At 44.6% G+C, this 23,919-nt stretch overlaps 1 protein-coding gene and 1 long non-coding RNA gene across 2 annotated transcripts in view; one reads left to right on the top strand and one right to left on the bottom strand.

The window, feature by feature from the left end:
* The window catches only part of zcchc24 (zinc finger, CCHC domain containing 24), a 214,893-nt gene extending 210,695 nt beyond the window's left edge, over nt 1-4,198 (bottom strand). The window contains exon 1 of the mRNA XM_052041604.1: nt 3,815-4,198. Within this exon, the coding sequence (XP_051897564.1) occupies nt 3,815-4,045 (231 nt within the window). The 5' untranslated portion in view covers nt 4,046-4,198. The remainder of the gene's footprint in view (nt 1-3,814) is intronic.
* Nucleotides 4,199-4,413: 215 nt separating this feature from the next.
* On the top strand, nt 4,414-17,370 carry LOC127584717 (uncharacterized). Its single transcript, XR_007958426.1, has 4 exons — nt 4,414-4,575; nt 5,104-5,335; nt 6,582-6,680; nt 16,104-17,370. It is a non-coding gene; the product is annotated as an uncharacterized LOC127584717 (long non-coding RNA).
* Nucleotides 17,371-23,919: the final 6,549 nt, after the last annotated feature.

Genomic DNA, 23,919 nt, shown 5'->3' with positions numbered 1-23,919 from the left:
CTATTTGTCAATTGCTCAGTGGTACCTCATCCCCTACCCCACCCCATCACCCAACTAACAGTACTCTCCAAAGATTAAAGTCCATTTTACACCCATGCTAAATGCCCTTCAATAAAAAGGGACTGTTTGTAAATGTGAGCGTGTCTGAAGAGTTGTAACTTCAGTAGAAGAGGCTGCTGGATCTCCACTCAACCCCAAGATACCAGTCAGCTAAAATTAACGGAGACTGTTAATAAAAACGCTGATGGCCGATGTTTATCTTCAGCATGAGTTGAGGAATTTTTGGAGGGTTAGGGCAGGTGAATGAAATATGCTTTGTCGGTGTCGCCCCTGATGCAATCCGCCATCAATACTCAAGTGAGACAACTGGGTTTCTCGCCCAGTCCAGCTGTCACGTTGACAAGGCCGCTTTGTCGGGTCTGAAGGGAATTTATATAAAGCAGCCCGTCAGAAAGGTTAGTGCGTTTAACTCTTTGCTGTCCATACCTTGGGCTCTACTTTTAGGAATAGAAATCAGTGGCAAAAGAGATAAATTGATGAAGGTGGACACTCCCTATTTATATAATTACGTTGGACTTCCCGTTGGCAAAATTATGTGGATCTGCATCTGGGAAGACGAGGTCAAAAAGAATGGATATGTGAATCCACACACTGGTCAGATTAGGTGGTGAGAGGGGGTTAATTCCACATTTCCAAAACTGGCCGTGCTTCCTTGTGCTGTTGGATGAACCACTCCGTGAACGTTACCCCAGAGTCCCATAACCTCATGCCTCATTGTCCCACCTCAGACCAGGGAACCAAAAGCATCTTGCCCCCCCAGAGCAGAATGGTCAAAAATGTCTCAGTGATGTTACAAACATGCTGTATAATCATGCAAGCCCAATTCCTTCTCCCATACCACTGTCCCAGTTAAAGCTGACGCCCTCACTGGAAGTGCACAGGCTTTGAGGGAGGCCATTCACACACGGCTTTCATAACCTAGACCCATTAGCTTTTCTGCCTCAGCCAATCCACAACAGAAAGGTTATCAGCTTCCAGAGCAGAGCCTCACTGAAATAAACTTGCACTTTTCTTAAAAGGGCAATGGCTGTTAAGTTGAAAGTATCTTCCTCCGCACTGCCACATATGCTCGATTCTATGTATAGGAAGATTGCTACAAAATTGGGTAGAAATAGGATGGGTCTGAAGTGAATCAATTCTGTCCACACTGGTAAAAAAAAACCTTGCAATTCAGTAATTTTCTACACAGGCCCACCACATTAACTACCGTTGAACCTCTAACTCACTTCAGATCCTTTTCCTCTTCTAACACCTTTCGCTCCAGTCCACTAAAGCAGAGAAACAGTCTGTTCAGCCCACACTTTCTACCTCTGGAGCAATGTAAACAGTCCCATTCGCCTCCGTCAGCACTGATACCAATCCCCTCCTCCACAACCAAACACTGCAGAATGGTTTAAAAAACTAAACTTTAACTTGTTATAATCTCTCAACATCTTCACATCTCCTCAAAATTAAATTCTTCCAACTTGTTCTCAAACAACTCAGAAATTCATTTCTCCCAAGTATCCACCCCCTCAATGCAATGCCAGGTCCCTGGGTAACAGTTACATTACGAGCACTACATGAGCCAACTGCTGATAGAGTCTGCTGCATTAAACAGCACCAAATAGAATTATGAAATCGTACAAGTGGAATTGTAACATATAAACACGTAGATCAATACATACATTGGTTGACAGCAGTTGAGAATAATGTCATAGGTTGAAGTCCATCAGTCTTACTCTATCCAGACTCCTGACCTATTTAATCCACTATCGACCCTTCTGACTCCCACCTCCACGTGATCTACTGTTTCAAAGACTGTCCCATCTTTACTTCCTCTGAAAACCAATTACCTCTGCAAGTATATTTTGACTTTCAGATGTCCTATTTATGAATGTCCACTATAACGCCATTGAGTGGTGTATAAAGTCATGAGGGGTATAGATAGGGTGAATGCACACAACCTTTTTCCCCAGGGGTGGGGAATCAAGAACTAGAGGGCATAGGTTTAGGGTGAGTGGGGGGAGATTTAATAGGAACCCGAGGGGCAACTTTTTTTCACCCAGAGGGTTGTCAGTATACAGAAAGAGCTGCCAGAGGAAGTGATTGAGGCAGGTACATTGACAACATTTAAAAGGTACTTGCACAGATACATGGATAGGAAAGGTTTAGAGGGATATGGGCCAAATGTGGGCAAATGGGACGAGCTTAAGTAGGCATCTTGGTCGGCGTGGACCAGTTGGGCCAAAGGGTCTGACCGTGACTCTTTGGGGTACATGTCCCTCAATTTACTTATCTAATTTTCGCTAAGACAAATATCACACCATAATGAGAAACACTGGAGGAACTCAGCAGGCCAGGCAGCATCCGTGGAGAAAAGCAGGCGGTCAACGTTTCGGGTCAGGACCTTTCTTCAGGACTGACCCGAAACGTCGACAGCCTGATTTTCTCCACGGATGCTGCCTGGCCTGCTGAGTTCCTCCAGCATCATCAAGATTCCAGCATCTGCAGTCCTTTGTCTCTCAAACATCACACCATCCTCCTCTCATAGAAATACACTTTTCCAAGTCACCATAAATTAATTTCATAAATCGAAATGTCACTTAACAAAACGTTTTCAAGCAATACGTCCCCTTCATAAATCAAAGAATACTCTTTTCAACAGGTATGGATCCCACTTAAGGCCCTCACTCCCACTCAAGTCATCTACTTCCTTGGTTGGCGAGCACTCCACACACCCGAGACCCCATTGTGGGGACACCATTTCCTCAGCCACAATAGTCCCAGGCTGGTCAATTTCACAATCCCTGGCCTCTTAATAACTTTCAAAACCATAACTAATTAGATGTTTATCACCTTCTCTCTCAATGTGGGTATTTTATAAACATTTTAAATGGCATCAGAAAAGACTTCAAGACTTTTTAAAAACCTTCCAACCCCACCCAGCATTGCCCTTTTAAGATCAAACCCAACCGAACTACTCTTTCAGCTGCAGGTATACTAACGCGGACAGCGGTGCTCAGCGTCTACATGTCGCGTTATTTTTGTCAGCGTTAAAGCAACGAGCTATCTCTGCTCTGAAATAAGTGACCACCCTTCGGTTTTATAGCGCCGGTAAGGTGCTCCTTACAGTCCAAGCAATCTCCCCGTCACTCCCTCTGGACAGAATGCTAATCAGACCTGCCATCCCTGCAATCTCACACCCTTCGCCAATACACAGGGTTGTAATTCTGACCCCCCCTCAAAAATCGCCCCGACTTTCAACTGAGAAGCAACGTCCGATAAATGATCACACAGCTATGAATTCCAGCCCGCAGTCAGTGGGTTAATTGCAATGCGATTAAACAAACTGTCAATCAGAGTGATTCACACGCAAGGACAAGGGGAACTTTGAAAAGAATGACCAAGAATATCAAATACGACTTGAAATGTGAAATTGCGTTCTAACGGGTTTCAGTGCCTGACAATAGTGTGTTACTTTGGTATTCTGACGGTGCGAATCTAGGGCAGAGATTGTTGAGATGTTAGTTAGTCAACGTGTCAACAGTTTCGGAATTCTAAAAGGAGTGGGGCTCAACTGACAACAGTCCGCTTCGTACAGTAAAAGCTCACAGAATCCCAGAAGTTATAAAATATATCAAAGCACAGTCTAATGGCGGACGTTAGAGAGACTGTCCACACGTTAAGAAACTCGACCAGAAGTTTATCAAGAGTGATTACAGAAGCACACCGTTTCATAGAGCGAGGGGATTTCACTGAATCTTACTCGCACCTCGTTCCTGTGCAGCTGGGAAAAGTTGTTGAGATAGTTGGAACAGAGCGAAGTCCCCAGGTCAGCAGCTTTGGCATAGTTGAGATCCTGGTGGTGGGTTGCCGGCTCGGGTCTGAAAGCATCGAAGGCACTGGGTTGGTGGGTATCCTGAAGAGACAGATAGACCCAGTTCAGGAGCTGGGCTGGCTGATACACCGAAGCGCTGGTGTCGATTGCAGAAAGCAAACTCATCCTTTGTCCCCTTTCTCGGTTTGCAGGGAGTGCGTGTGTGTGTGTGTGTGTGTGTATGTGTGTATACAAGAGGAAAGTTCCAAACCAACGGAGCCCTTTGTGTTGCTGTTGTGGGAACTTGTCAATTGAGTTTCCCCCCCACCTTTCTATTTCTTCCCCTCTTTCCGTTGGCCGAAAGACTCAAACTAATCCGCTAGCTCTTTATTCCCCCGGGGAAGAGTTGGTGCACAGGAGCCAATCAGAGCTGTGCTCTGGCACCCGGAACTGCATCACCAGCGCTGATACATTTCACTGGAGGGATGGCGCGCTTCAGAGTTACTAGCGGGGGGCTGAGATTTCTCTTAAAGAGAAACTTACATTTCCCTGCAGCCGCTATCGGAACGGTTCTACAACCCGGTGCATTGTCACGGAGAAAGAACTCCCACCGACAAGCAATGTCTCAGAAATGTTGAATGCGGAATAATCATTGCCCAGCGTCCTGGGGAGAACTTTTCTCTGAAACACTATCCCGGATCTCTCCACCCAGCTCAGTAAGGAGGCAGGGAGTCTGCATTGCATCTAAATGATGACACCGCCGGCAGTGTATCAGTCCCACAGGATTGCGCTGCCGTGTCATTTCTGAGACACTCGGCCCCTCAGATTGGGTCTTGGTCTGAGCGACAGCGGGCAGTTATTGATTTCAACCTGAGTCACTCGCCATTCAAATCACAGCCCCTTTTAATCCCGTCTGCTAATGAACACGAGTCCGGTCCCAAAATGCTTCAAGTGTGCCACGATTCGCCTGCTCCCAACAGCTGCCCGCACACAGAGCCTCTCCTCGTGTGTTGGCAGGCGTTTCATCGTTTCAGTTTTCCAAATTAAAGTCGGGATTACTTGTGTGGATGATGGTCCCATTCATCAGCGCAGTTTCCCCTCCCTTTTTTAAAAGTTAAAACGACCATTTAAAAAAAATCATCCCGTAAAATCTCTGCCCTGAATATTTTCTCCCAGATTTGACGCCACCCTCTTAAACTTTTGTGTTTACAAAGCGACCACTAAATTGCGGTTTAATTATTTAGATTAAATTAAAACTACCGCCGAGGGATCGCTTTGCGAGGAAGTGTGGTTTTCTGCTGCGGTGGTCTCGGACCGAGATGGAGCGAGCTGCGGACTTCAGTGAAGTTTGCGCATTCCATTGGGGACCGAGGGTTTTGTCAGGGGTTCGGTTCCAGCGCTCGGGAGAGAGAGAGAGAGAGAGAGAGAAATCGACGTTCCTGCTGGTGGAACGACACAACACGATCCCACTATAGGGTGAGACTGGGAATGGGGTGTGGGGAAAGGTCAAAGATATGTGAAGAAATCGCTCCTCGGTGCCCTTTCGTCCGTCTCACGAAACTGTTCTTTAAGGCAAACTATTTTGATCTCTGCCGAAGGCGAAATGTTCTCCGCCTCGGATCAGGTCTGACGGACGTCAGTTCCATGGTGTAAAGGGTCGAAGAGCAGGTACAGTTTCACTGTGAACTTCCACCGTTCCCACCTCGAATCTTTTCACACAGTCCGAACCGATTCCTAAACCAGAAAAAAACTCCAGATTTTTGTATGTGTAACATTGAATCCAATGTTACCCTGACATTGGGGGTAAAATCCTCATGCACTTGGGTGCTGCGACAACTTTGAGTTCCTTAAAACTAGTTCATGTGGATCCTGGGTTAACTGTGCGGAATTTCGCACGTTCTTCTGCTGTGGGCACGCTGTTTTTTTTCAAACCATGAGCTGTTCTGAGCAGAACGACACATATCCTTAACATATTCTTTCTGCAAAGCTATGAAGATAGCAACTGCAGCATATAGAATATTTACAGACTATCACAATAGGACCATAAACGGTGCAGCATGTTCCCAAATAAAACAACATGGTCCAAACCCACATCACACCTGGAGATCAAATCGCCAACTAAACCTGAACACTTCCAAGCAAAGCTGGGTGCAGCTGAGAAAACCCTTCCCAAATCAAGTACCCTAACAGTTCTCAATTGTTATTATTTTATTTCAACGTTTCCGTGTGGAATTATTTATTGTCATAAATACTAATACTGCCTATACTTTATTATTCAATGTTGTGGAGGAAACGTACAAGGATGTTTAGGATGCCGTTGAGGAGAAACTTAGTGGGTTGTAAATCTTTGAAATTCCCTCCCTCAGAGGGTGCTGGGTGTGTCCAAGGCTAGATTCAGGAAGACTGGGCAGGAGATTGGATCTCATTGAAGGGTGTATGGTCCACTTTTGCTTCACCTCTATGTTATTTATGTATTGTGTGCTCAGTGGTCGGAGTGTGGTCATATATACAACGAAACGTCTGCACCACAGTTACACCCAGTTAGAATTTACCCTCTCGTGTTGTTACATTCTTAATGTATTATATTTTTATTTGTGTGGAGCCTTTGGAACAACTTAATCAACTTTTTACATTTTGAAACAAAATATAATCCTTTATTGTTGCCAGAGAACATATTCAGTTTCCAAAACAGAGGGTTAACATCCAAGGCATTTATCAATAGATCTCGAGTTAAACAGTCGTACAAGCGCAGGAACAGGTGCCAGCCGGAGCACCCGTCCAGACCAATCCCGCTTTAGGTCCTTCTACGCGTTGGATAACGGTGAGACTGTTTTGCGTGTGAGCATGTTAATTTTATTTGCTTCTGAAGTATGATATTTGAAGAGCCACTATTTTATGGTAACAAGTATCCTGTTGTTTTAGTTTCTTATTTTGTGTCCATTTTTATTACAAGATGTTGGCGTTTCATCAATAGCTTGAAAATCACTAACCAATGACAATGGTTATGTGTGCAGCATTTTCTTTGATGTGTGTGTGTGTGTACACCTTGTGTATACATTATATATAATATTATAATAATATAAAATATTATTATATAAATTGGCTGATATTGATTTGTGTGAAGGACCTTACCTCATCATCAATTAAAACCAATACCTTTCTCTGAATTGTTAACAGTCATCATTACCTGTCTCAGTTGACTTGCTGATGCACAGGACCAGTTGATGTTAACCCGGAGATTTCCAAACTTTCATAATTTAAAGCCAGCAACAAACAAACCGTTCGAGGAACTCAGCGGGTCAGGCAGCATCTGTGGGGGAAGGAGGGAGTGTTGAATGTCCATTTCCCTCCACAGATGTTGCCTGACCCAGTCAGTTCCACCAGCAGTTCGTGTGTTGCTTCAGATTCCGCCATCTGCAGTCTCTTGTGCCCCCATAATTTAAAGGTACATTTACACCCTTAACTAATAAAGAAAGCAATTCCCACTTTGCCCCAGTGCTGAGGTTTGTGCCTTGAAAATTCAGGGTCTGGATCTCTGCAGTAAATCACAAGGTGTCTCCCTCTGTCTAGACTCTTACTGCAGAATTAGCTTGCACTTAGATTTAACCACTTCACAACAACACTCAAGTTGCAGTGTAAATACAACCCCAAAGTCCTATAATTAATATCTAAAGAAAATCTACAATACGTAATCCCATTTGGAAGGTGCATATGTTGTGCATAGCCATATGCACAACACAGCTCATGTCTCGGATCTTGGTGTTCATTGTTAATACTAGTTACAATCTAAATCTGTACTGTTCTATTGGTGCACTTACATTGCAGGGTAATTTAAGCACAATTGCACTCAACCTTGCAGGAGATGTGAATATCACATTTAGATGGCAACAGTTTTAATTTCATATCCAGGTGTGATGTGGGTTTCGATGATTTAGCCCACTTGGTGTCGAGGATGACTTGTTTCCACTCCAGATCTCAGGAGTAGAAGGGCCTACAAATGAATTCTCTTTTTGGGGGTGGTCTCTGTACACCAGCCACTGCATGGACCAATGGAGCAAGGTCTCGGTCCAATGCCAAGGAGGTCCAAGAAGAATGGAGACCAGTCTCAGCTGCACGATTCTACAGCCTTTTGGCCCAACTCGTCCACGCTGACCAAGCTGCCAAACTAAGCTAGTCCCATTTGCCTGCATTTGGCCCATATCCCTCCAAACCTTTCCCGTCCACGTACCTGCCCCAATGTCTTTTAGACGTTGTAATTTTACCCACCTCTTAACACTTTCTCTGGCACATACCCACATCCCTCTGTGTGAAACATTTGCCCCTCAGGTCCCCCTTAAATCTCTCCCCTTTCACCTTAAACCTATGCCCTTTAGTTTTAGACTCCCCTACCCTGGGAAAAAGACTGCAACCACTTTTTCTATGCCCCACATAAACCTCTATAAGGTCACCCCTCAGCCTCCTGCGCTCCAGGGAAAACAGTCCCAGCCTATCCAGTCTCTGCAATGCAGTCTCTAATGCAGACAGAAACACATGCACACACTTTCTGAGCACACAGATACACTCTGACCCACACCCCCGCCCAAGCCAAAGACACACCAGATCTTATGCACACCCTTGTGCTTGGTCCCTCCTCCGCACACCCTTGACCTTGATTCCCTCCCACCTTTACCCCCCCCCCCACCTCCAACTGCTATCCTCAGTCTTCCCCTTCACTTGCCTGCATCCCTCTTTAGCCCCCCTGCCCTCTTCCTTTCCCCCTTGATGCCCCTGCTCTCTCTGCCACCTCGGCTGCCCTCTGTTCACCAGCTGCACCTTCCCTCCAAGAATGAGGGACTGGACACCCCCAAACACTGCCATTCACCAAGTTCCAACCAACCTCTACCACCTCCCTCCATCTGGACCAACAACAGCAGCACCCAGAGCCCGTGGCCCAGCCTAGAAACCCCGATCTCACCAAAAAAACCTCAGGGGAATCGACAGCCAGCCACCCAGTGAAGCCTGACGTTAGGAGAGTGCCAACTCCCTGTGCCCCAGGGCGCCATGATTGGACATACCGCACGATTTCCTGGCCAATCAAGGCAGATTCACCCTGCTGGAGCAGGAACATCTCACCCAGTCCCTGTCGTTAGGGTCACCCCACCTTCTCCCATCAATTAATCTGCGGGGAACTTCACTGGAAGGCTAAAATTGGTCTCAAAGTTCATAAGCAAATTCTACATCTGTAATCTCTGGAGTGGTTTAAATGAAAAAAAAGTTATATACATCAAGATACATTTATTTCAGATCCAGCAATAATAATGGCCAGTTTGGAGTAATTGGACCAATCTAATGATCTTGAGAAGAGCCAACTTGCTTCCTTAAAGGTTCTATGGAATTGGTGCAGAGGGCAGGGTGCTGCTCTGTGATGTGTGGTTTGATCAGGATTGCTCAGTCACATCTTGCAGAATTCACTGTATGAGATTTGTGCATCATGTAAGTTAGTAAATCAATTTATTGTCACCTGTACCAATGTACAGTGACAAACTTTGTTTTGCATACCATCCATACAGATCATTACATTACAATAGTACATGGAGGTAGTACAAGGGAAAACAATAACAGAATACAGAATAAAATGTTAAAGTTACAGAGAAAGAGGCCCTGCACCTTATTATCTGCCTGCACTGCACTTTCTCTGTAACTGTAACACTTTATTCTGCACTGTTGTAATGAAATGATCTGTATGGGTGGCATGAAAAATGCAGTTAGTTTACTGTACCTCAGTACACGTGACAATGATAAACCAATTTACCAATTTGATGGTGCAGGTAGGCAATAAAGTGCAAGGCCATAATGAGGTAGATTGTGAGGTCAAGAGTCCATCTTATGTATTAGGGGGCTGTTCAATAGTCTTATAATGGTGGGATAGAAGCTGTCCTTGAGCCTGGTGGTACGTACTTTCAGGCTTTTGTGTCCTCTACCCTATGTGGGGGGGGGGGGTTAGGGAGAAGAGAAAATGTCTGGGGTGGGAGGGGGCTTTAATTATGTTGGCTGCTTTACCAAGGCAGCGAGAATTGTAGACAAAGTCAATGGAGGGGAGGCTGGTTTCCAATGATGTGCTGAGCTGTGTCTACAACTCTCTGAAGTTTCTTGCGATAAATATATCTGTCCTGTAAAGGTCCTTTAACTTCCTGCATCAGTATTAAGTGGGTTGGCTGTAGTTTGACAAATAATGCTGTGGGTTTAACACAAAATGTGCAAGTTATATAAATATTTTTATGATTTTTGAAAGAAATTCAACATGATATTTGGAGCTACCAGTTGTTGCAAAGGGTCTTTTTGGGCTCTCAATGTAAAGAACTCTTGCATTTGTTGAACCCTGATACTCCCTAGTGTTGGAGCCTGCCATGGCCAACTTGTTCCCACAGTGATAAGGAAATGAACTAAATATAACTCGGACTCTGACTGTCCAGGTATCCTTTAAAAAACAAGGAGAGAAACCAGTCTCCACAGAGGGTGGTGCCTTTTTCCTGATTCAATTTCACACGTCGTTTAGAGAGGGGTGATTCAGTTCTGTGATCCTGCAGTGTGGCTAATTAAATGTGAGATGTAACAGCACCATGTCACTCCTTAAGTGGCATATCATTTGCACAAGCCCTGCCTTTAGGATTTCCATTATGGAAAATAAAACTATTATGTACAATTTCTCAAATATCACATTTAATCAAAACAAATAACAGCCAGAAATAGGACCTTTCCAAGGGGAGGATCCCTCTCTAAACTTTTGGTAGCTTGCCCAAGTTTGAGGGATTTTATAATAAAGGGACTCTGCTGCTCCAAGCACATTATGTCACAATGAGTCTTTTTCAATTTACTTCCCCCTTTTTGTACTGAGGTGTTGCAGAGATGTGACAGCACCCAGGCCGGAGTTACTCTGCCACTCACCAGCTGATGTGAAGCATTTTCCGATGTGCGTTGAGCTGAAATTGCATGAGTCACAAGAAATGTCAATGGGAGGGTATACCTTGTAATTCTCTCTCTCTTGGTTATTCCTTGATTGTCACTTCAGCATTTCTTTCTGCACTACTCCAGATTGCACTACAATCTTTGCACCAGTCTGCTGTTTTGCACTCATCGCTGTATTTATTGTTTTATTTATTTATTTTTAATAGATAGTTACATAAATAAGTTTATAGATAAGTTGAGCATTCTGACTGGTTGCAGAACCGCCTGGTATGGATGCTCCAATGCACAGGATCGCAAGAGGCTGCAGAGGGTTGTAGACTCAGCCAGCTCCATCACGGGCACAACCCTCCCTGCCACCGAGGACATCTTCAAGAGGGTGTGCCTCAGGAAGGTGGCATCCATCACTAAGGACCCACACTGGGACATGCCCTCTTCTCGTTACTACCATCGGGGAGGAGGTACAGGAGCCTGAAGACCCACACTCAATGATTCAGAAACAGCTCTTCCCCCCACCCCCCCCCCACCCCCCCCCCCCCCGCCATCAGAGAGTTCCTCCAGCTTTTGGTGTGTTGCTCCAGATTCCAAAATATGCAGCCTTTTGTGTCTCCTGGGAAGAATGGTTGACTTACAAGGAATAATTGAAGAGATTTGGCCATTGCTCACTTGAGTTTAGAATGAGAGGTCATCCTATTGAAGCGTAAAATTCTGATGGTGCTTGACAAGGAAGCTGCTGAGAGGAAATATCCCCACATGGAGGAATCTGGAGCTAAGGGACATTGTTCATGAATAAGGGATGACTCATGTAAGGTGGTGATGATGACAAATTTTTCTCTCAGAGTGTGGTGAATCTTTGGAATTCTCTAGTCCAGAGTGTTGTGGAAAATGAATCGCTGAACTTATTCAAGGCCAAGATGGACAGATTTTGGGGGGCTGTGCTGGAGTCATGGGTTATTGGCAACAGGCAGGAAAGTGAAGCTGAGACCAAGGTCAACTCAGCCGTAATCTCAATGAAAGGTGCAGCAGACTGCAGGGGTTGTGCACACTACTCCTGCTCTTCCTTAATGTTCTTATGCAGTGTTTATCTCCAGTATAATGTGGAACGAAGTCTATTAAGAGCTCAGTAATTCTATTGAACCATTTCATGAACATAGCGGAGAATTTATCCTGTTACAATACATTTGCTTGCACCTTACGTCCTTTAAAATACAGTAGAGATTTGCTCAGACGTGCACAGTGACCGAAATTAGTTGGATTGATTACAAGCAGATGCAGCCTGCAGTATAACTCAGGTGCTGAAAGTGACACCTTCGCTCCAGTGTTAGCCTTAGCCGAGCCATGCCCCATGACTGCAGCACAACGTCACCGAACAACCTTCAGGCTGTAACATTGTTTTCCCTCAAATGTCAAAACTGAAACTCCTCAGCTCGCTTGGTCTTCCTTCCTCGTACAACCTCTAAACCTTGATTTTGTCTCCCTCTGATCACTAACCACTGATTCACTTGTGGTTCAGTCTGCCATACTGAGTTCCTCCAAATGGGTCACAGATTTCATACTCCAGCTACAAGTGACGTTGTATCATGTGGTGACTTCCCAAAGCCTTTCCACCATCTATGAGGAGGAAGTCAGGAGGGTGATGGGATGCTCTTTACTTGCCTGGATAAAGACTTCTCCAACAATCAGCATGATCAACACCATTTAGGACAAATTAGCTCATTTGATCGCCACCTTATCTGTCACCCTAAGCATTCAATCCCTCCACAATGGCTGCAGTGTATAGCACCTACTAAATGCACTACATTTACTCATTATCTCAACAGTACCAAACCCATGCCCTCTATCACCAGATAAAACAAGGGCAGCAGACACTTTGGAATGCTGCACTACCAAGTTCCCATCCAAGTCACACACCATCCAGATTTGGAAGAATATAATTCCTTCATCATTGCTGGGTCTAATTTCTGGAACACCCTATCCAAAGACTCTCTAGGAGAACCTTCAGCAGGAGTATTGCATCTGTTCAAGAAGGTGATTCACCACCATCTTCTGAAGGGCAATTAGGGATGGGCCCTTGTTTGTCCAACACTTCACCCAAAACCTTTGGTTTAAGAGAGACACAAGAGACTGCAGATGCTGGAATCTGGAGCAACACACAAAGAGCTGGAGGAACTCAGTAGGTCAGGCAGCATCTGTGGAGGGAAATGGACAGTTGACGTTTTGGGTCGAGACCCTTCATCTGAACTCCAGATTTTCATCAGTCCATATGAAGGGTCTTGACCCGAAATGTCAACTGTCCATTTCCTTCCACAGATGCTGCCTGACCCGCTGAGTTCCTCCAGCACTTTGTGTGTTACCTCTGGTTTAAGGACTTCACATTGAATCAACAGTAATAACCCCATGCAGTGACTGGGCTTTTCTAAGTTAGGTTGCAATTGAAAGGAAAGAGTTTGTTGCAAATCTCTTAATTCTTTCAAGGATTATGAAACCTTTTTAATTCACCAATTCCCTCTTGAGCAAAAACATTAAATTTTCAACTGAAATGCCGAAACGAAACAAGGTCAAGCAAAGACTTTGGCTTTTTACCAGGCTTAATTTCAGAAATGCACACTGCCGTAGAAGTCTGTGTTTATACACTAAAGTACAGATAGAAACCCTTCCACAAAGCATTGTCTTGTGTGACTTGCAGCAATTACAGAGTGGGCTGTTATTTTAAACAGCTGAGACCTACTTCTATTTGAATTTTAAAATATTTGGGTTTGTAAGATTTTGGTTCAACTTTGTTTTATTGTTTGGTATGACACATCAAACCAACTTTAACTACTCAACTATTAACAGTGAACATGAGGACAAGAAATAAGAGGAGGAGGGGGTCATTTGGCCCTTTCACCCTCCTACCATTCAGTAAGACCAGGGTTGATCTGACCCTGGCCTCAACTCTTGATTACCTCAAATCTGTCTAATGCAGCCCTCAATAGATTTCTCACATCTCAACTGCACCCTAATTTCCTTACCGCCCACCTTCACTGGGAGTAATATAAAACAACTAATTATCTTACCAACCCAAATGTCTTTGGGACGTGGGAGAAAACCAGAACACCCAGGGGAAAGGAACAAACCCAGGGTTGTTGAAGCTGAGGCAGCAGTATTACCTGCTGCTCCACCATGTTAATGATTCTGCACCCACGACTCTTTGTGCTCAAGAACTCTGGAGATTCATAACCCTGTGAGTAAAATCTCACTCTTAAGTGGCCAATACCTTACCCTGAGACAATGGGGTGGTGCAGAGCTGCTGCCTCACAGCTCCCACAAACTAGGTTCAATCCTGACCTCCTGCGCTGTCTGTGTGGAGTTTGCACGCTCTCCCTGTGACCGTATGAGTTTACTCCGGGTACTCCAGTTACCATAAGACAAAGGAGCAGAAGCCGGCCATTTGGCCCATCGAGTCTGCTCTGCCATTCTATCATGAGCTGATCCATTCTCCCATTTAGCCCCACTCCCCTGCCTCCTCACCATAACCTTTGATGCCCTGGCCGCTCAGATACCTATCGATCTCTGCCTTAAATAATGACTTTGCCTCCACAGCCGCCCGTGGCAACAAATTCCACAGATTCACCACTCTCTGGCTAAAGAAATTTCTCTGCATCTCTGTTCTGAATGGGCTCCCTTCAATCCTGAAGTCGTGCCTTCTTGCACTAGACCCCCCTACCAGGGGAAACAACTTTGCCACATCTACTCTGTCCAGGCCTTTTAACATTCAAAATGTTTCTGAGGTCCCCCCTCATTCTTCTGAACTCCAAGGAGTACAGCACAAGAGCCATCAAACGTTCCTCATATGTTAACCCTCTCATTCCTGGAATCATTCTAGTTTCCTTCCACATCCAAAAGAAGTGTGGATTGGTATGTTAACTGGCCATTATAAATTGCCCCTGGTGGTAGCATCTGGGGGGGGAAGTTGATGGGAATTTGGGGAGAATAAAATGGGGTTTGTGTAGGATTAGTATAAATGGGTGAGGCAGATTTGGTGGGCTGAAGGGCCTCTTTCTCTGCTGTACAACTCTATAATATAGTTCTGGATTCTCACACCAGGCAAAACATCCTCACAATTTCTCTCCTGTCAATCCCTCTCAGAAATTGAAGTGTTGGGTGAGTGGACAGGTTATTTATAATGGGAAAGATGCGAGTTGAAATGGAGTAGAAGAACAAAAGGATCTCAGAGTATAAATAGGCCAATCACTGAAAGCTGTGTTGCCAGTTGGCAAGACCTTAAAAAAGCAAAACCATGCATGAGAGTTTATTTCTAGAGAGAGAGAGAGAGATTATTTCCAGAGAGAGAGAGAAAGAGAGAGAGAGAGAGAGAAAGAGAGAGAGAAAGTAGGGAAGTTATGGTAAACCTGCATTGATCCTTGATTAGACCATACCTGAAGAACTGGGTATAGGTTTTGTCACTATATTTTTCAAGTTATTCAAGTTTTTCACTGTACCTCGGTACAAGTGACAATAATAAACCAATACCAACACTATATGTCACACAGGCTGAGGGGTGATCTGTTGGAAGTGTATAAAATTATGAGGGGCATAGATAGGGTGGACAAGCAATATCTTTTCCCCTTTATTGAGTGATCCAATACCAGAGGGCATGCATTTTTGGTGAGAGGGGGTAGATTTAGAAGAGGCGTGAGGGATACATTTTTTTTACTGAGAGAGTGGTGGATGCCTGGAATGCATTGCCTGATAGGGTGGTGGAGGCAAATTCACTGGGGGCTTTTAAGAGGGGCTTGGATGGGCACATGAATGAGAGGAAAATAGAGGGATAGGGACATTCTGTAGGTAGGAGGGAATAGCTATGTCGGCACAACATTGTGGGCTGAAGGGCCTGTTCTGTGCTGTACTGTTCTATGTTCTCTAAACAGAATCATAGAAAACATAGAATTATAGAATTTTATGACAGAAAAATGTCATTCAATCCATTGGATCCACACCAGCCAAAAATGGACTTTCGGTGAACCCCACTTCCCAGATGACATTCTGTCACCCTGTCAGCGATGGGTCTTCAAGTGTTCTCCCAGGTATCTCTTAATACGGTGAGACTTTCTGCTTCCACCCTTTCAGGCATTCAGTTTCAAGCCTCTACTACCTGTTGAAGATCTTCTTACTCAAGTCTCAATTCTTTTACTAGTTAACATAAATCAGGTACTGACCTTTCTGCTAAGAAAAATAGGTCCTTGTAGTTTTACCCTCTAGAGGTCTTTCATTACTGAATGTACCTTGATTAAACCTCCACTCATTCCACTTTGTTTTATAGGAAGGAACCTCAGACAGCCTCTTCCCACAATAACATTCTCCTGCCTGGAAGCATCATCCTACCTGCCTGTGATGCTGCTGCAAGTTTTTCATTGTACCTGTACCTCACCGTACTTGTGCAGATGACAATAAACTCGACTTGACAGGAGAATGTGCAGAGAAAAATGACAAGAATGATCCCAGAAATACAAGGACATCGATATCAGGAAAGGATGATTGGATTGGGTCTCTTTTCTCTTGAGAAGACAGAGGGGCAATGTTATGGAAGTCTTTAAAATCATGAAGGATTTGTTAGAATGGATGCAGACAGAATCATTCCACTTGTAGAGAAAGCATAACTAGAAGCTATCAGAATCAGATGGTCACTAAGGAATCCTCCATTTTGATTTTGCAAATCCCGTGACCTTTGTCACCTCATTTTCCCCCAATCCTGCCCCAGCCAATCTTCTGAATTTAATTTTTTTTAAAAATTACACTGGGATTAGGGAATCGGCAGATTCCACGAGGGACCCATTACGTGGATGCTTAACTGCGCACTGTTCAATTCAGGGTTAAGGCAATTGAGAGAGGCAGGGCTGGGAGAAAAGAACAAAGGAATCGAACTGGGATTCTCTACCAGGAGGCCGCAGACAATTCTATGATTCTGGGAAAGCCAACTTACTTTTCTACTTGGGAGTTGGTGGGACTTGAAGATTCCCTCCCAGGAAGCTATTATATTAAAATGCATACTGCCATTTAATAACCCAATTTTTTTTTACACAAGTTCATTTGAGTGGAGATCTCATTCCAAGAAACATTGTTCTTTGGCACATTGCTAATCTTTCCAGTAAAGCTATGGGATATGACCCAGGTCGTAATATCTGGATTATTAAAGTCACAGCAGTAAGGGTGAGTGTGCACCACATGGATTTGGACCCCTCCCCTGTCCTATCAGGCAGAAGGTACAGGAGCTGGGGGGCACACACCACCAGGCTCAAGGACAGTTTCTATACCGCTGTGATGAGACCATTGAATGATTCCCTTATACGATGAGATGGACTCTTGACCTTACAATCAATCTTGTTATGACCTTGCACCTTATTGTCAACCTGCAATGCACTTCCCTGTAGCTGTGACACTATACTCTGTATTCTATTATTGTTTTTACCTGTACTACCCTCAATGCACTCTGTACTCACCCAATGTAACTGCACTGTGTAATGAATTGACCTGTACAAACGGTATGCAAGACAAGTTTTTCACTGTACCTCGGTACAAGTGACAATAATAAACCAATACCAATACCAATTGTTGTTTGCTGCTGATCGTATTAACCCTGCAAAAGTGATTTGGAATTCCGTAGAACCACTGGCTGAAGCACTATTACAAATTCCACGTACGTATCTGCCAACATTCTGTACAGACAATTTACTTTTTGGTTTTATTCCTATTTTTAAAATTAATGTAAGACTTCCCAATATTTAGACCACAGTTTGACTGCTCCATTAGCTGGCTTCAAAATACTTAAATCATCTTTACGAGACTCCCACAACTTTAACCCCCATGGTTTAGAGGTGCCAGCCAGAGATGGACAAGAGTCTCAGGAGAGTATTAGAATCCGGATTTCTATTTTGTCATTGGGAACCCCAGCATATCCTATCTATGGATCAGCCAGTGGCTACAAGGCTGAGTCTGCCAGTAATCAGGATGTGACCAGGGAAGGTCTTGATTGGAGGGGAGCTTTTTTGTGATCCTGGGAACCTACCCAATGGAACCCATCATTAAGGATGTGGGTGAGAGGCCATACAGGAAAAGGCTGATGGGTTTATAAAGAAAAAAATCATGTTTGACAAATCTAAAAATTAAGGTATTTTAAGGATGTTACCCACAGGGTGAATAAGGAGTGGATGTACTATCACATCTGGATTTCCAAAAGATATTTGATAAGATGCCTTAGAAAAGGTTGGTATACAAAATAGGGCTCACGGTGTTGGGGGTGATGCTATAGCCTTGACAGAGGATTGATTAAACAGAGAGTAGGAATAAATGGGTTGATTTTAGGTTGGTTGACTGGTACACAGATGCCTCTAGGATCAGTGATGGGCCCTCAGCTACTTGTAATTCATGTCAATGAATCAGATGAAGGACATAGTAGTGCAGCGGTTAGCGTAACGCTATTACAGCGCAGGTGTCCCGGGTTCAATCCTGGCCGCTGTCTGTAAGGAGTTTGTACGTTCTCCCCGTGTCTGTGTGGGTTTCCACCGGGTGCTCTGGTTTCCTCCCACATTCCAAAGACGTACGGGTTAGGAAGTTGTGGGCGTGCTATGTTGGCGCCGGAAGCTTGCGAAACTTGCGGGCTGCCCCCAGAACACTCTACGCAAGAAGGTGCATTTCACTGTGTGTTTCGATGCACATGTGACCAATAAAGAGATTTATCTATCTATCCCCAAACTTGCCAAAGATACAGAGCAAGGAAATGAGCTACCAGGAGTGCACAAGGAGTCTCCAAAGTGATATCTACAAACAAGGGGGATAGCAGATGTTAGATGGAGAACAATGTGGGCAAATGTGAACTTATTTGCCTTGGTAGGAAGAACAGAAAAACATTTTAAATGATGAGAAATACGTAAATGTTGAAGTGCTGGTTGCTGAGTTGCAGAGATAACCATTCAAGTGCAGCAAGAAATTAGCATTGACCTTCGTTGTAATTACATTGCCAAATGGACGCAACAAATTCTTGCTGCTATTTCACAAAGTTTTAGTGAGCCCTCGCTGGGAATACTGTGAGTAGTTTTGATCGCAATACCTCGAGAAAACTTCACTTGGCCTGGGAGTCAATGGAATATTGATTCATGAGATTGCTTCCTGGTATAAGATTCTTGTCCTTTGAAGAGAGATGGAGGAAGATTGGTCTGTGTTGGCTGGCGTTCAGGAGAATGAGAGCAGATCCCAAAGAGACGTTCAACATTTTGCAGGAGGGATTGACGGGGTAGATGTTGAAAGGCTTCCTTCCTCAGGCTGGAGTGTATAGAAGTAGGGGTTGTATTCTCAGGGTAAGGGGTCAGTTATTTAGTACTGGGATTTCTTTATGGAGAAGGTTGCAGATCTTCAGATTTCTCTCCATAAATGATCTGTGAATGCTCTAGCATTGGTCATTGGAACGCTGTTCTGCATTCTGTTGGTATGACTGGGTGCATCACGGTTTGGGACAGCAATTCGAAGGTGCAAGAGCATAAGAAGCTGCGGAGAGTAGTGGACTCTGCCCAATACATCACAGGCACATCGCTACCCACCATCGGGAGTATCTATAGGAGGCGCTGCCTCAGAAAGGCAACATCCATCATCAAAGATCCTCATCATCCGGGCCATGCGATCTTCTCGCAGCTACCATCGGGCAGGAGGTACAGAAGCCTGAAGTCCCACACCATCAGGTTCAAGAACAGCTACTTCCCTTCAACCATTCGGTTCTTGAACGAATCTCCTCAAACTCCTAATATCATAGTATCAGCTGTAGTTTCATCAATTGCTTTATCCAGTTACCAATGAGTTTGAACTTTGCTGTTTGCTTAACACAAACATCAAAGAAGAATACGTGGTCATTTCACAATATCTTACAGTCGGACTGTGGTTTGGCATTTGTTTCCCAACTTCTAAATAAGGCAAGTGGGAAGTTAATCCTGTTAATACATTAGCAACAAATGTGAGAGGATCTAATGGATTTAAAGGGTTTGTGCAAGTGACAAAATAACTAAATCCATATCAATTAATGCAGAGCATGAAATTGCAAATTCTCTAAAATCCCAGGATTAGTTGGATTGTTTTAGATTGTGAAAGAGCTTGGAAATGTCATTGAGTGTTGGGTCATTTGGCACTTGATCTCCTCACTGAATTTCTGAGCTTCAAAGAAAACCAAATAAAACGTCCAACTGAGCAAACATTTCTCTCTAGACAGGAGCACGAACATGCACAGAGTAGGCTTGCATTTCTATAACACCTTTCGTAGCCCTTTCAGAACATCTCAGACAATCTGCAGCCAATGAAGCACCTTGGAAAGTGCAGTCACTGCTCAGAAAATTCTGCACACAGCCAGCTCACACAACAACAGTGCGGTGATGAGCAAATGAGCTGATTATGTGCTGATGACTGATGGACAGACACTGGCCAGGATACTGGAGATACCTCCTTTGAATTGCTGCAATGGATCCTTTACAGTCACCTGATGTGAAGTCTCAGTTTAACATCTCAGCTGAGAAATGGTAATATCAATGTTGCGATGTTGCACTAGACTTTTAGCTGAAGTGTTTGTACTCAACTGGATGGAGCGGCAAATAAATCCAGAGTCTGGAGACTGGGTCCCCAACCCAAGCCTGGCAGGACCCAATTATAGAGGCCCATGTCAGCTCAGGTGCCCTTTCTGCTGAAACATCTGGGCCACATTATGCCATTCCAGCTTGACTCAGTGCTTTATCTGGGTCATTTTGAACCAGGTAGTAGGTGAGCAGACAGACACTAGGCCAGGGAGTACATGAGGGGCTGGAACTAGTCCAAGTCAAAGTGGAGTTTACTGTTATACGTGCATGTGTGCACAGGTGCAATGAAAAACTTGCAGCAGCATCACAGGCACACAGCATCGTATAAGCAGCATTCACAAGAAAGAAAAACCATAACTTATACACAATTTTTACAAGAAAGAACACAATTAGAACAAAAAAAAAGGTCCATTGTAGTGCAAAGTGTTGCTCTACTGAGGTAGCAACAAGAGGGTGATATTTGGGTGTCCATGAGAAGTTGGCCTCAGTGTTAGTTAGTGGCGGGTCTGATACCCAGCAAGGAAATGGGCAAGGAATGTTGCCAGGACCCGGACGCCTCTGTTGGGCTTTGGTTTTGGCATGGCTCGATCCTGCAGTTGGCAGTGACATTGTGATGTTGCCGTGGGGCTTGGGAGGGGTGGAAGGGCTTCGGCTGTGCTCAGAGGACCTCGTTCAGGCACGGGTATCAAGTCTGGAGTCAGTGTATAGGCATGAGCTTCCACCAAAGACCTCAGGATATGGAAAAGATTGCAAGTCCTCAGACCCAGGGTGGGATTTGTGTCAGATTTTAATGCAGTCCCCAAGAAGAACTCTCATTGAACCCAGTACCTGCAGACTACCGATCAGGTCCTGCTGAGTTACTTTATTGGGAGCAACAAACAATCTGTCAGAGTAACTCAGCGGACCGAGCAGCATCTACGGGAAGAAAGGAATTGTCGACGTTTTGGGTTGAAACCCTGCATCAGGACTCCAGGCTGTCTCCAGAGTTACTTTATTTCCTCTTTGTCAAAAATATGAGTGTGTACGTACCTTTGAAGACTTCATGTACTATATGGTATGACTTTTAAATTTTTTTAAAATTTTATTTACAAAGTGGTAACAGGCCCTTCTGGCCCAACAAGTCCGCACTGCCGATTTTAAACCCCAAATTAACCTACCTGTACGTCTTTAGCATGTGGGAGGAAACCGGAGCACCCAGCGGAAACCTGCGCAGACACGGGAGAACGTACAAACTCCTTACAGACAGCGACGGGAATTGAACCCCGATCGCTGGCGCTGTAATAGCGTCGCACCAACCGCTACGCTACCGTGCCGCCTAATTAGTTGACAAACTAGTTAGTTGATGCACCGTTGTACCAGCCACTGCTTTACTAGAGTGTTGACTGAGGAAGTCCATCATTGTTACTTGCCTTACTGATGCAGCCTGCAGACACCACATTTGGGACCTTGCAGCTTGGGAAGTAGCAAGGCAGTAATCAAATGCAAAGGAAAAGAGCACAGGGATCTCAGTGACAATGTCAGGCAGTGGACATGGCAAATATGTTGGTGAGCTTCAACTGTACAGAGGTCTCTGGTATTTGCTCTGTACAAGGAATGTGTTCCAAAGAGCAAACAAAGTCATTGAGGTCCTGAGAGAGGATAGAGAACGGGGACTGTGACCACGCACAGAAAAGGGGAAGGGACTATTGTTGTTGGTTGTAGGGTCAGAGACATACAAGGCACTGACGAGCCTAATCCTGCCAGGAATCATGGAGAAGATCTCTTTGTAAAAGACATTGAAGGGACAATTTATTCCAGTACTCTCAGGGATCCTTCCGTGTTTCAAATTTGGCAATGGCGGAGCAGAAGAAAACCGCTGGTCCTGATGAAGGGCCTCGGCGCAGAATGTCGACTGTTTATTTCCCTCCACGGATGCTGCCTGACTTGCTGAGCTCCTCCAGCACTTGTTGCGTATTGCTCTTGTGTCTCTGGCAAATACATTATCGGGTTAAAGACACAGGTTAAAAGTGCGCTTCAGACCTTTTCAGATCAGACGGTACAGGACTGCCTGGTACTCCGGCTGACAATGGAAGCAAAACCATTTGATGTGCCGGATCTGATGTTTGAGAGAACAGCAGGTTGCGCATTCGGATGGAAATGGTGCCAAAAAATGTGTGAAACAGTTTGGCTCAGGTTCTGAGACAGAGACAGGAAGCAAGCCCACAAAAGGAGGGTAATGTCACTGTGGTCTGTTTTGTGGCTGGATGCTACAAGGATTCAATAGATCAGAAGGGTAGCAGAGGAAGGAAGGCCTCTACTCATGTTGGCACAGAAGATGGAAGGTGTTTCCATGTTTTGAAAGCCCTCCGCCTCACAATGCCCCTTTCATAAGGCAAAATGAGATACAGAAACAGAATTAGACCATTCGGCCCATGGAGTTTACTCCGCCATTCAATCATGGCTCTTTTTCTTTCAACCCCATTCTCCTGCCTTCTTCCCATAACCCTTGATCCCTTTACTAATCAAGAACCTATCAATCTCTGCCTTAAATACACTCAATGACTTGGCCTCCACTGCCGTCTGTGGCAACGAATCCCATAGATTAACCATCCTCTGGTCGAAGAAATTCCTCCTCATCTCGGTTCAAAAGGGATGTCCCTTTATTCTGAGGCTATGCCCTCAGATCTGAGGATCTCCTGAGAACACCCTCTCTACGTCCACTCTATCCAAGCCTTTCATATATGGTAGGTTTCAATAAGATCCCCCCTCATCTTTCTGAACTCCATTGAGTACAGGCCCAGAGACATCAAACACTCCTCATACATGAAGCCTTTCATTCCCAGAATCATTCTTGTGAACCTCCTCTGGACCCTCTCCAGGGCCAGCACATCTTTCCTAAGATACGGGGCCCAGAATTGCTCACAATATTCCAAGTGCAGTCTGACCATCGCCTTATAAAACCTCAGCAGTACATCTTTGCTTTTATGTTCTAGTCCTCTTGAAATGAATGCCAAGGAAGGAAGGTTTCTGCTCATCTGGGCACAGAAGATGTTGCCTTGTTCTGAAAGCCAGCCAGCCTCAAAATGCCCCTTTTAAGAAGGCCTGGTGTTTAATTGCCACAGAATAGGGTATATTCATTGGGGTGCATGTCTTGAGGAAGGCAACCACTGGCAATGAAAGGAGGTCCCCTATTTGTTTCAGACACAAGAGGCCAAAGCTAATAGAACAGTTCTCTCCCTGTGATAGTATCAAGGAGTAAAGGGGTAGACAGCGGTATGTTGAATAGAGGAGGTTAGTGATAGTGTGTGTACTGACTCTACAACAAGTTGCTCTGTTGAATGCCAGGATGTGTATCGGAAATACCTCAAACATTTTCCATTGGGCCAGAGTAAACTGATGTTGGCACCTATGCAGGAGGGTCTGAGATATGGAAAATATAAACTGCTGGGTTGCCACTGGAGACAGGAAGGTCATGTTATTTATCATGGCTAAGAGCCAGAGAAGCAATAACCATGGATATTGACTTAATGGAATCACATAAACTGTGTT

Source organism: Pristis pectinata, chromosome 30 (assembly GCF_009764475.1).
Source record: "Pristis pectinata isolate sPriPec2 chromosome 30, sPriPec2.1.pri, whole genome shotgun sequence".
Classification (NCBI taxonomy): Eukaryota; Metazoa; Chordata; class Chondrichthyes; order Rhinopristiformes; family Pristidae; genus Pristis; species Pristis pectinata.
This window is presented reverse-complemented; position numbering and strand designations above follow the sequence as displayed.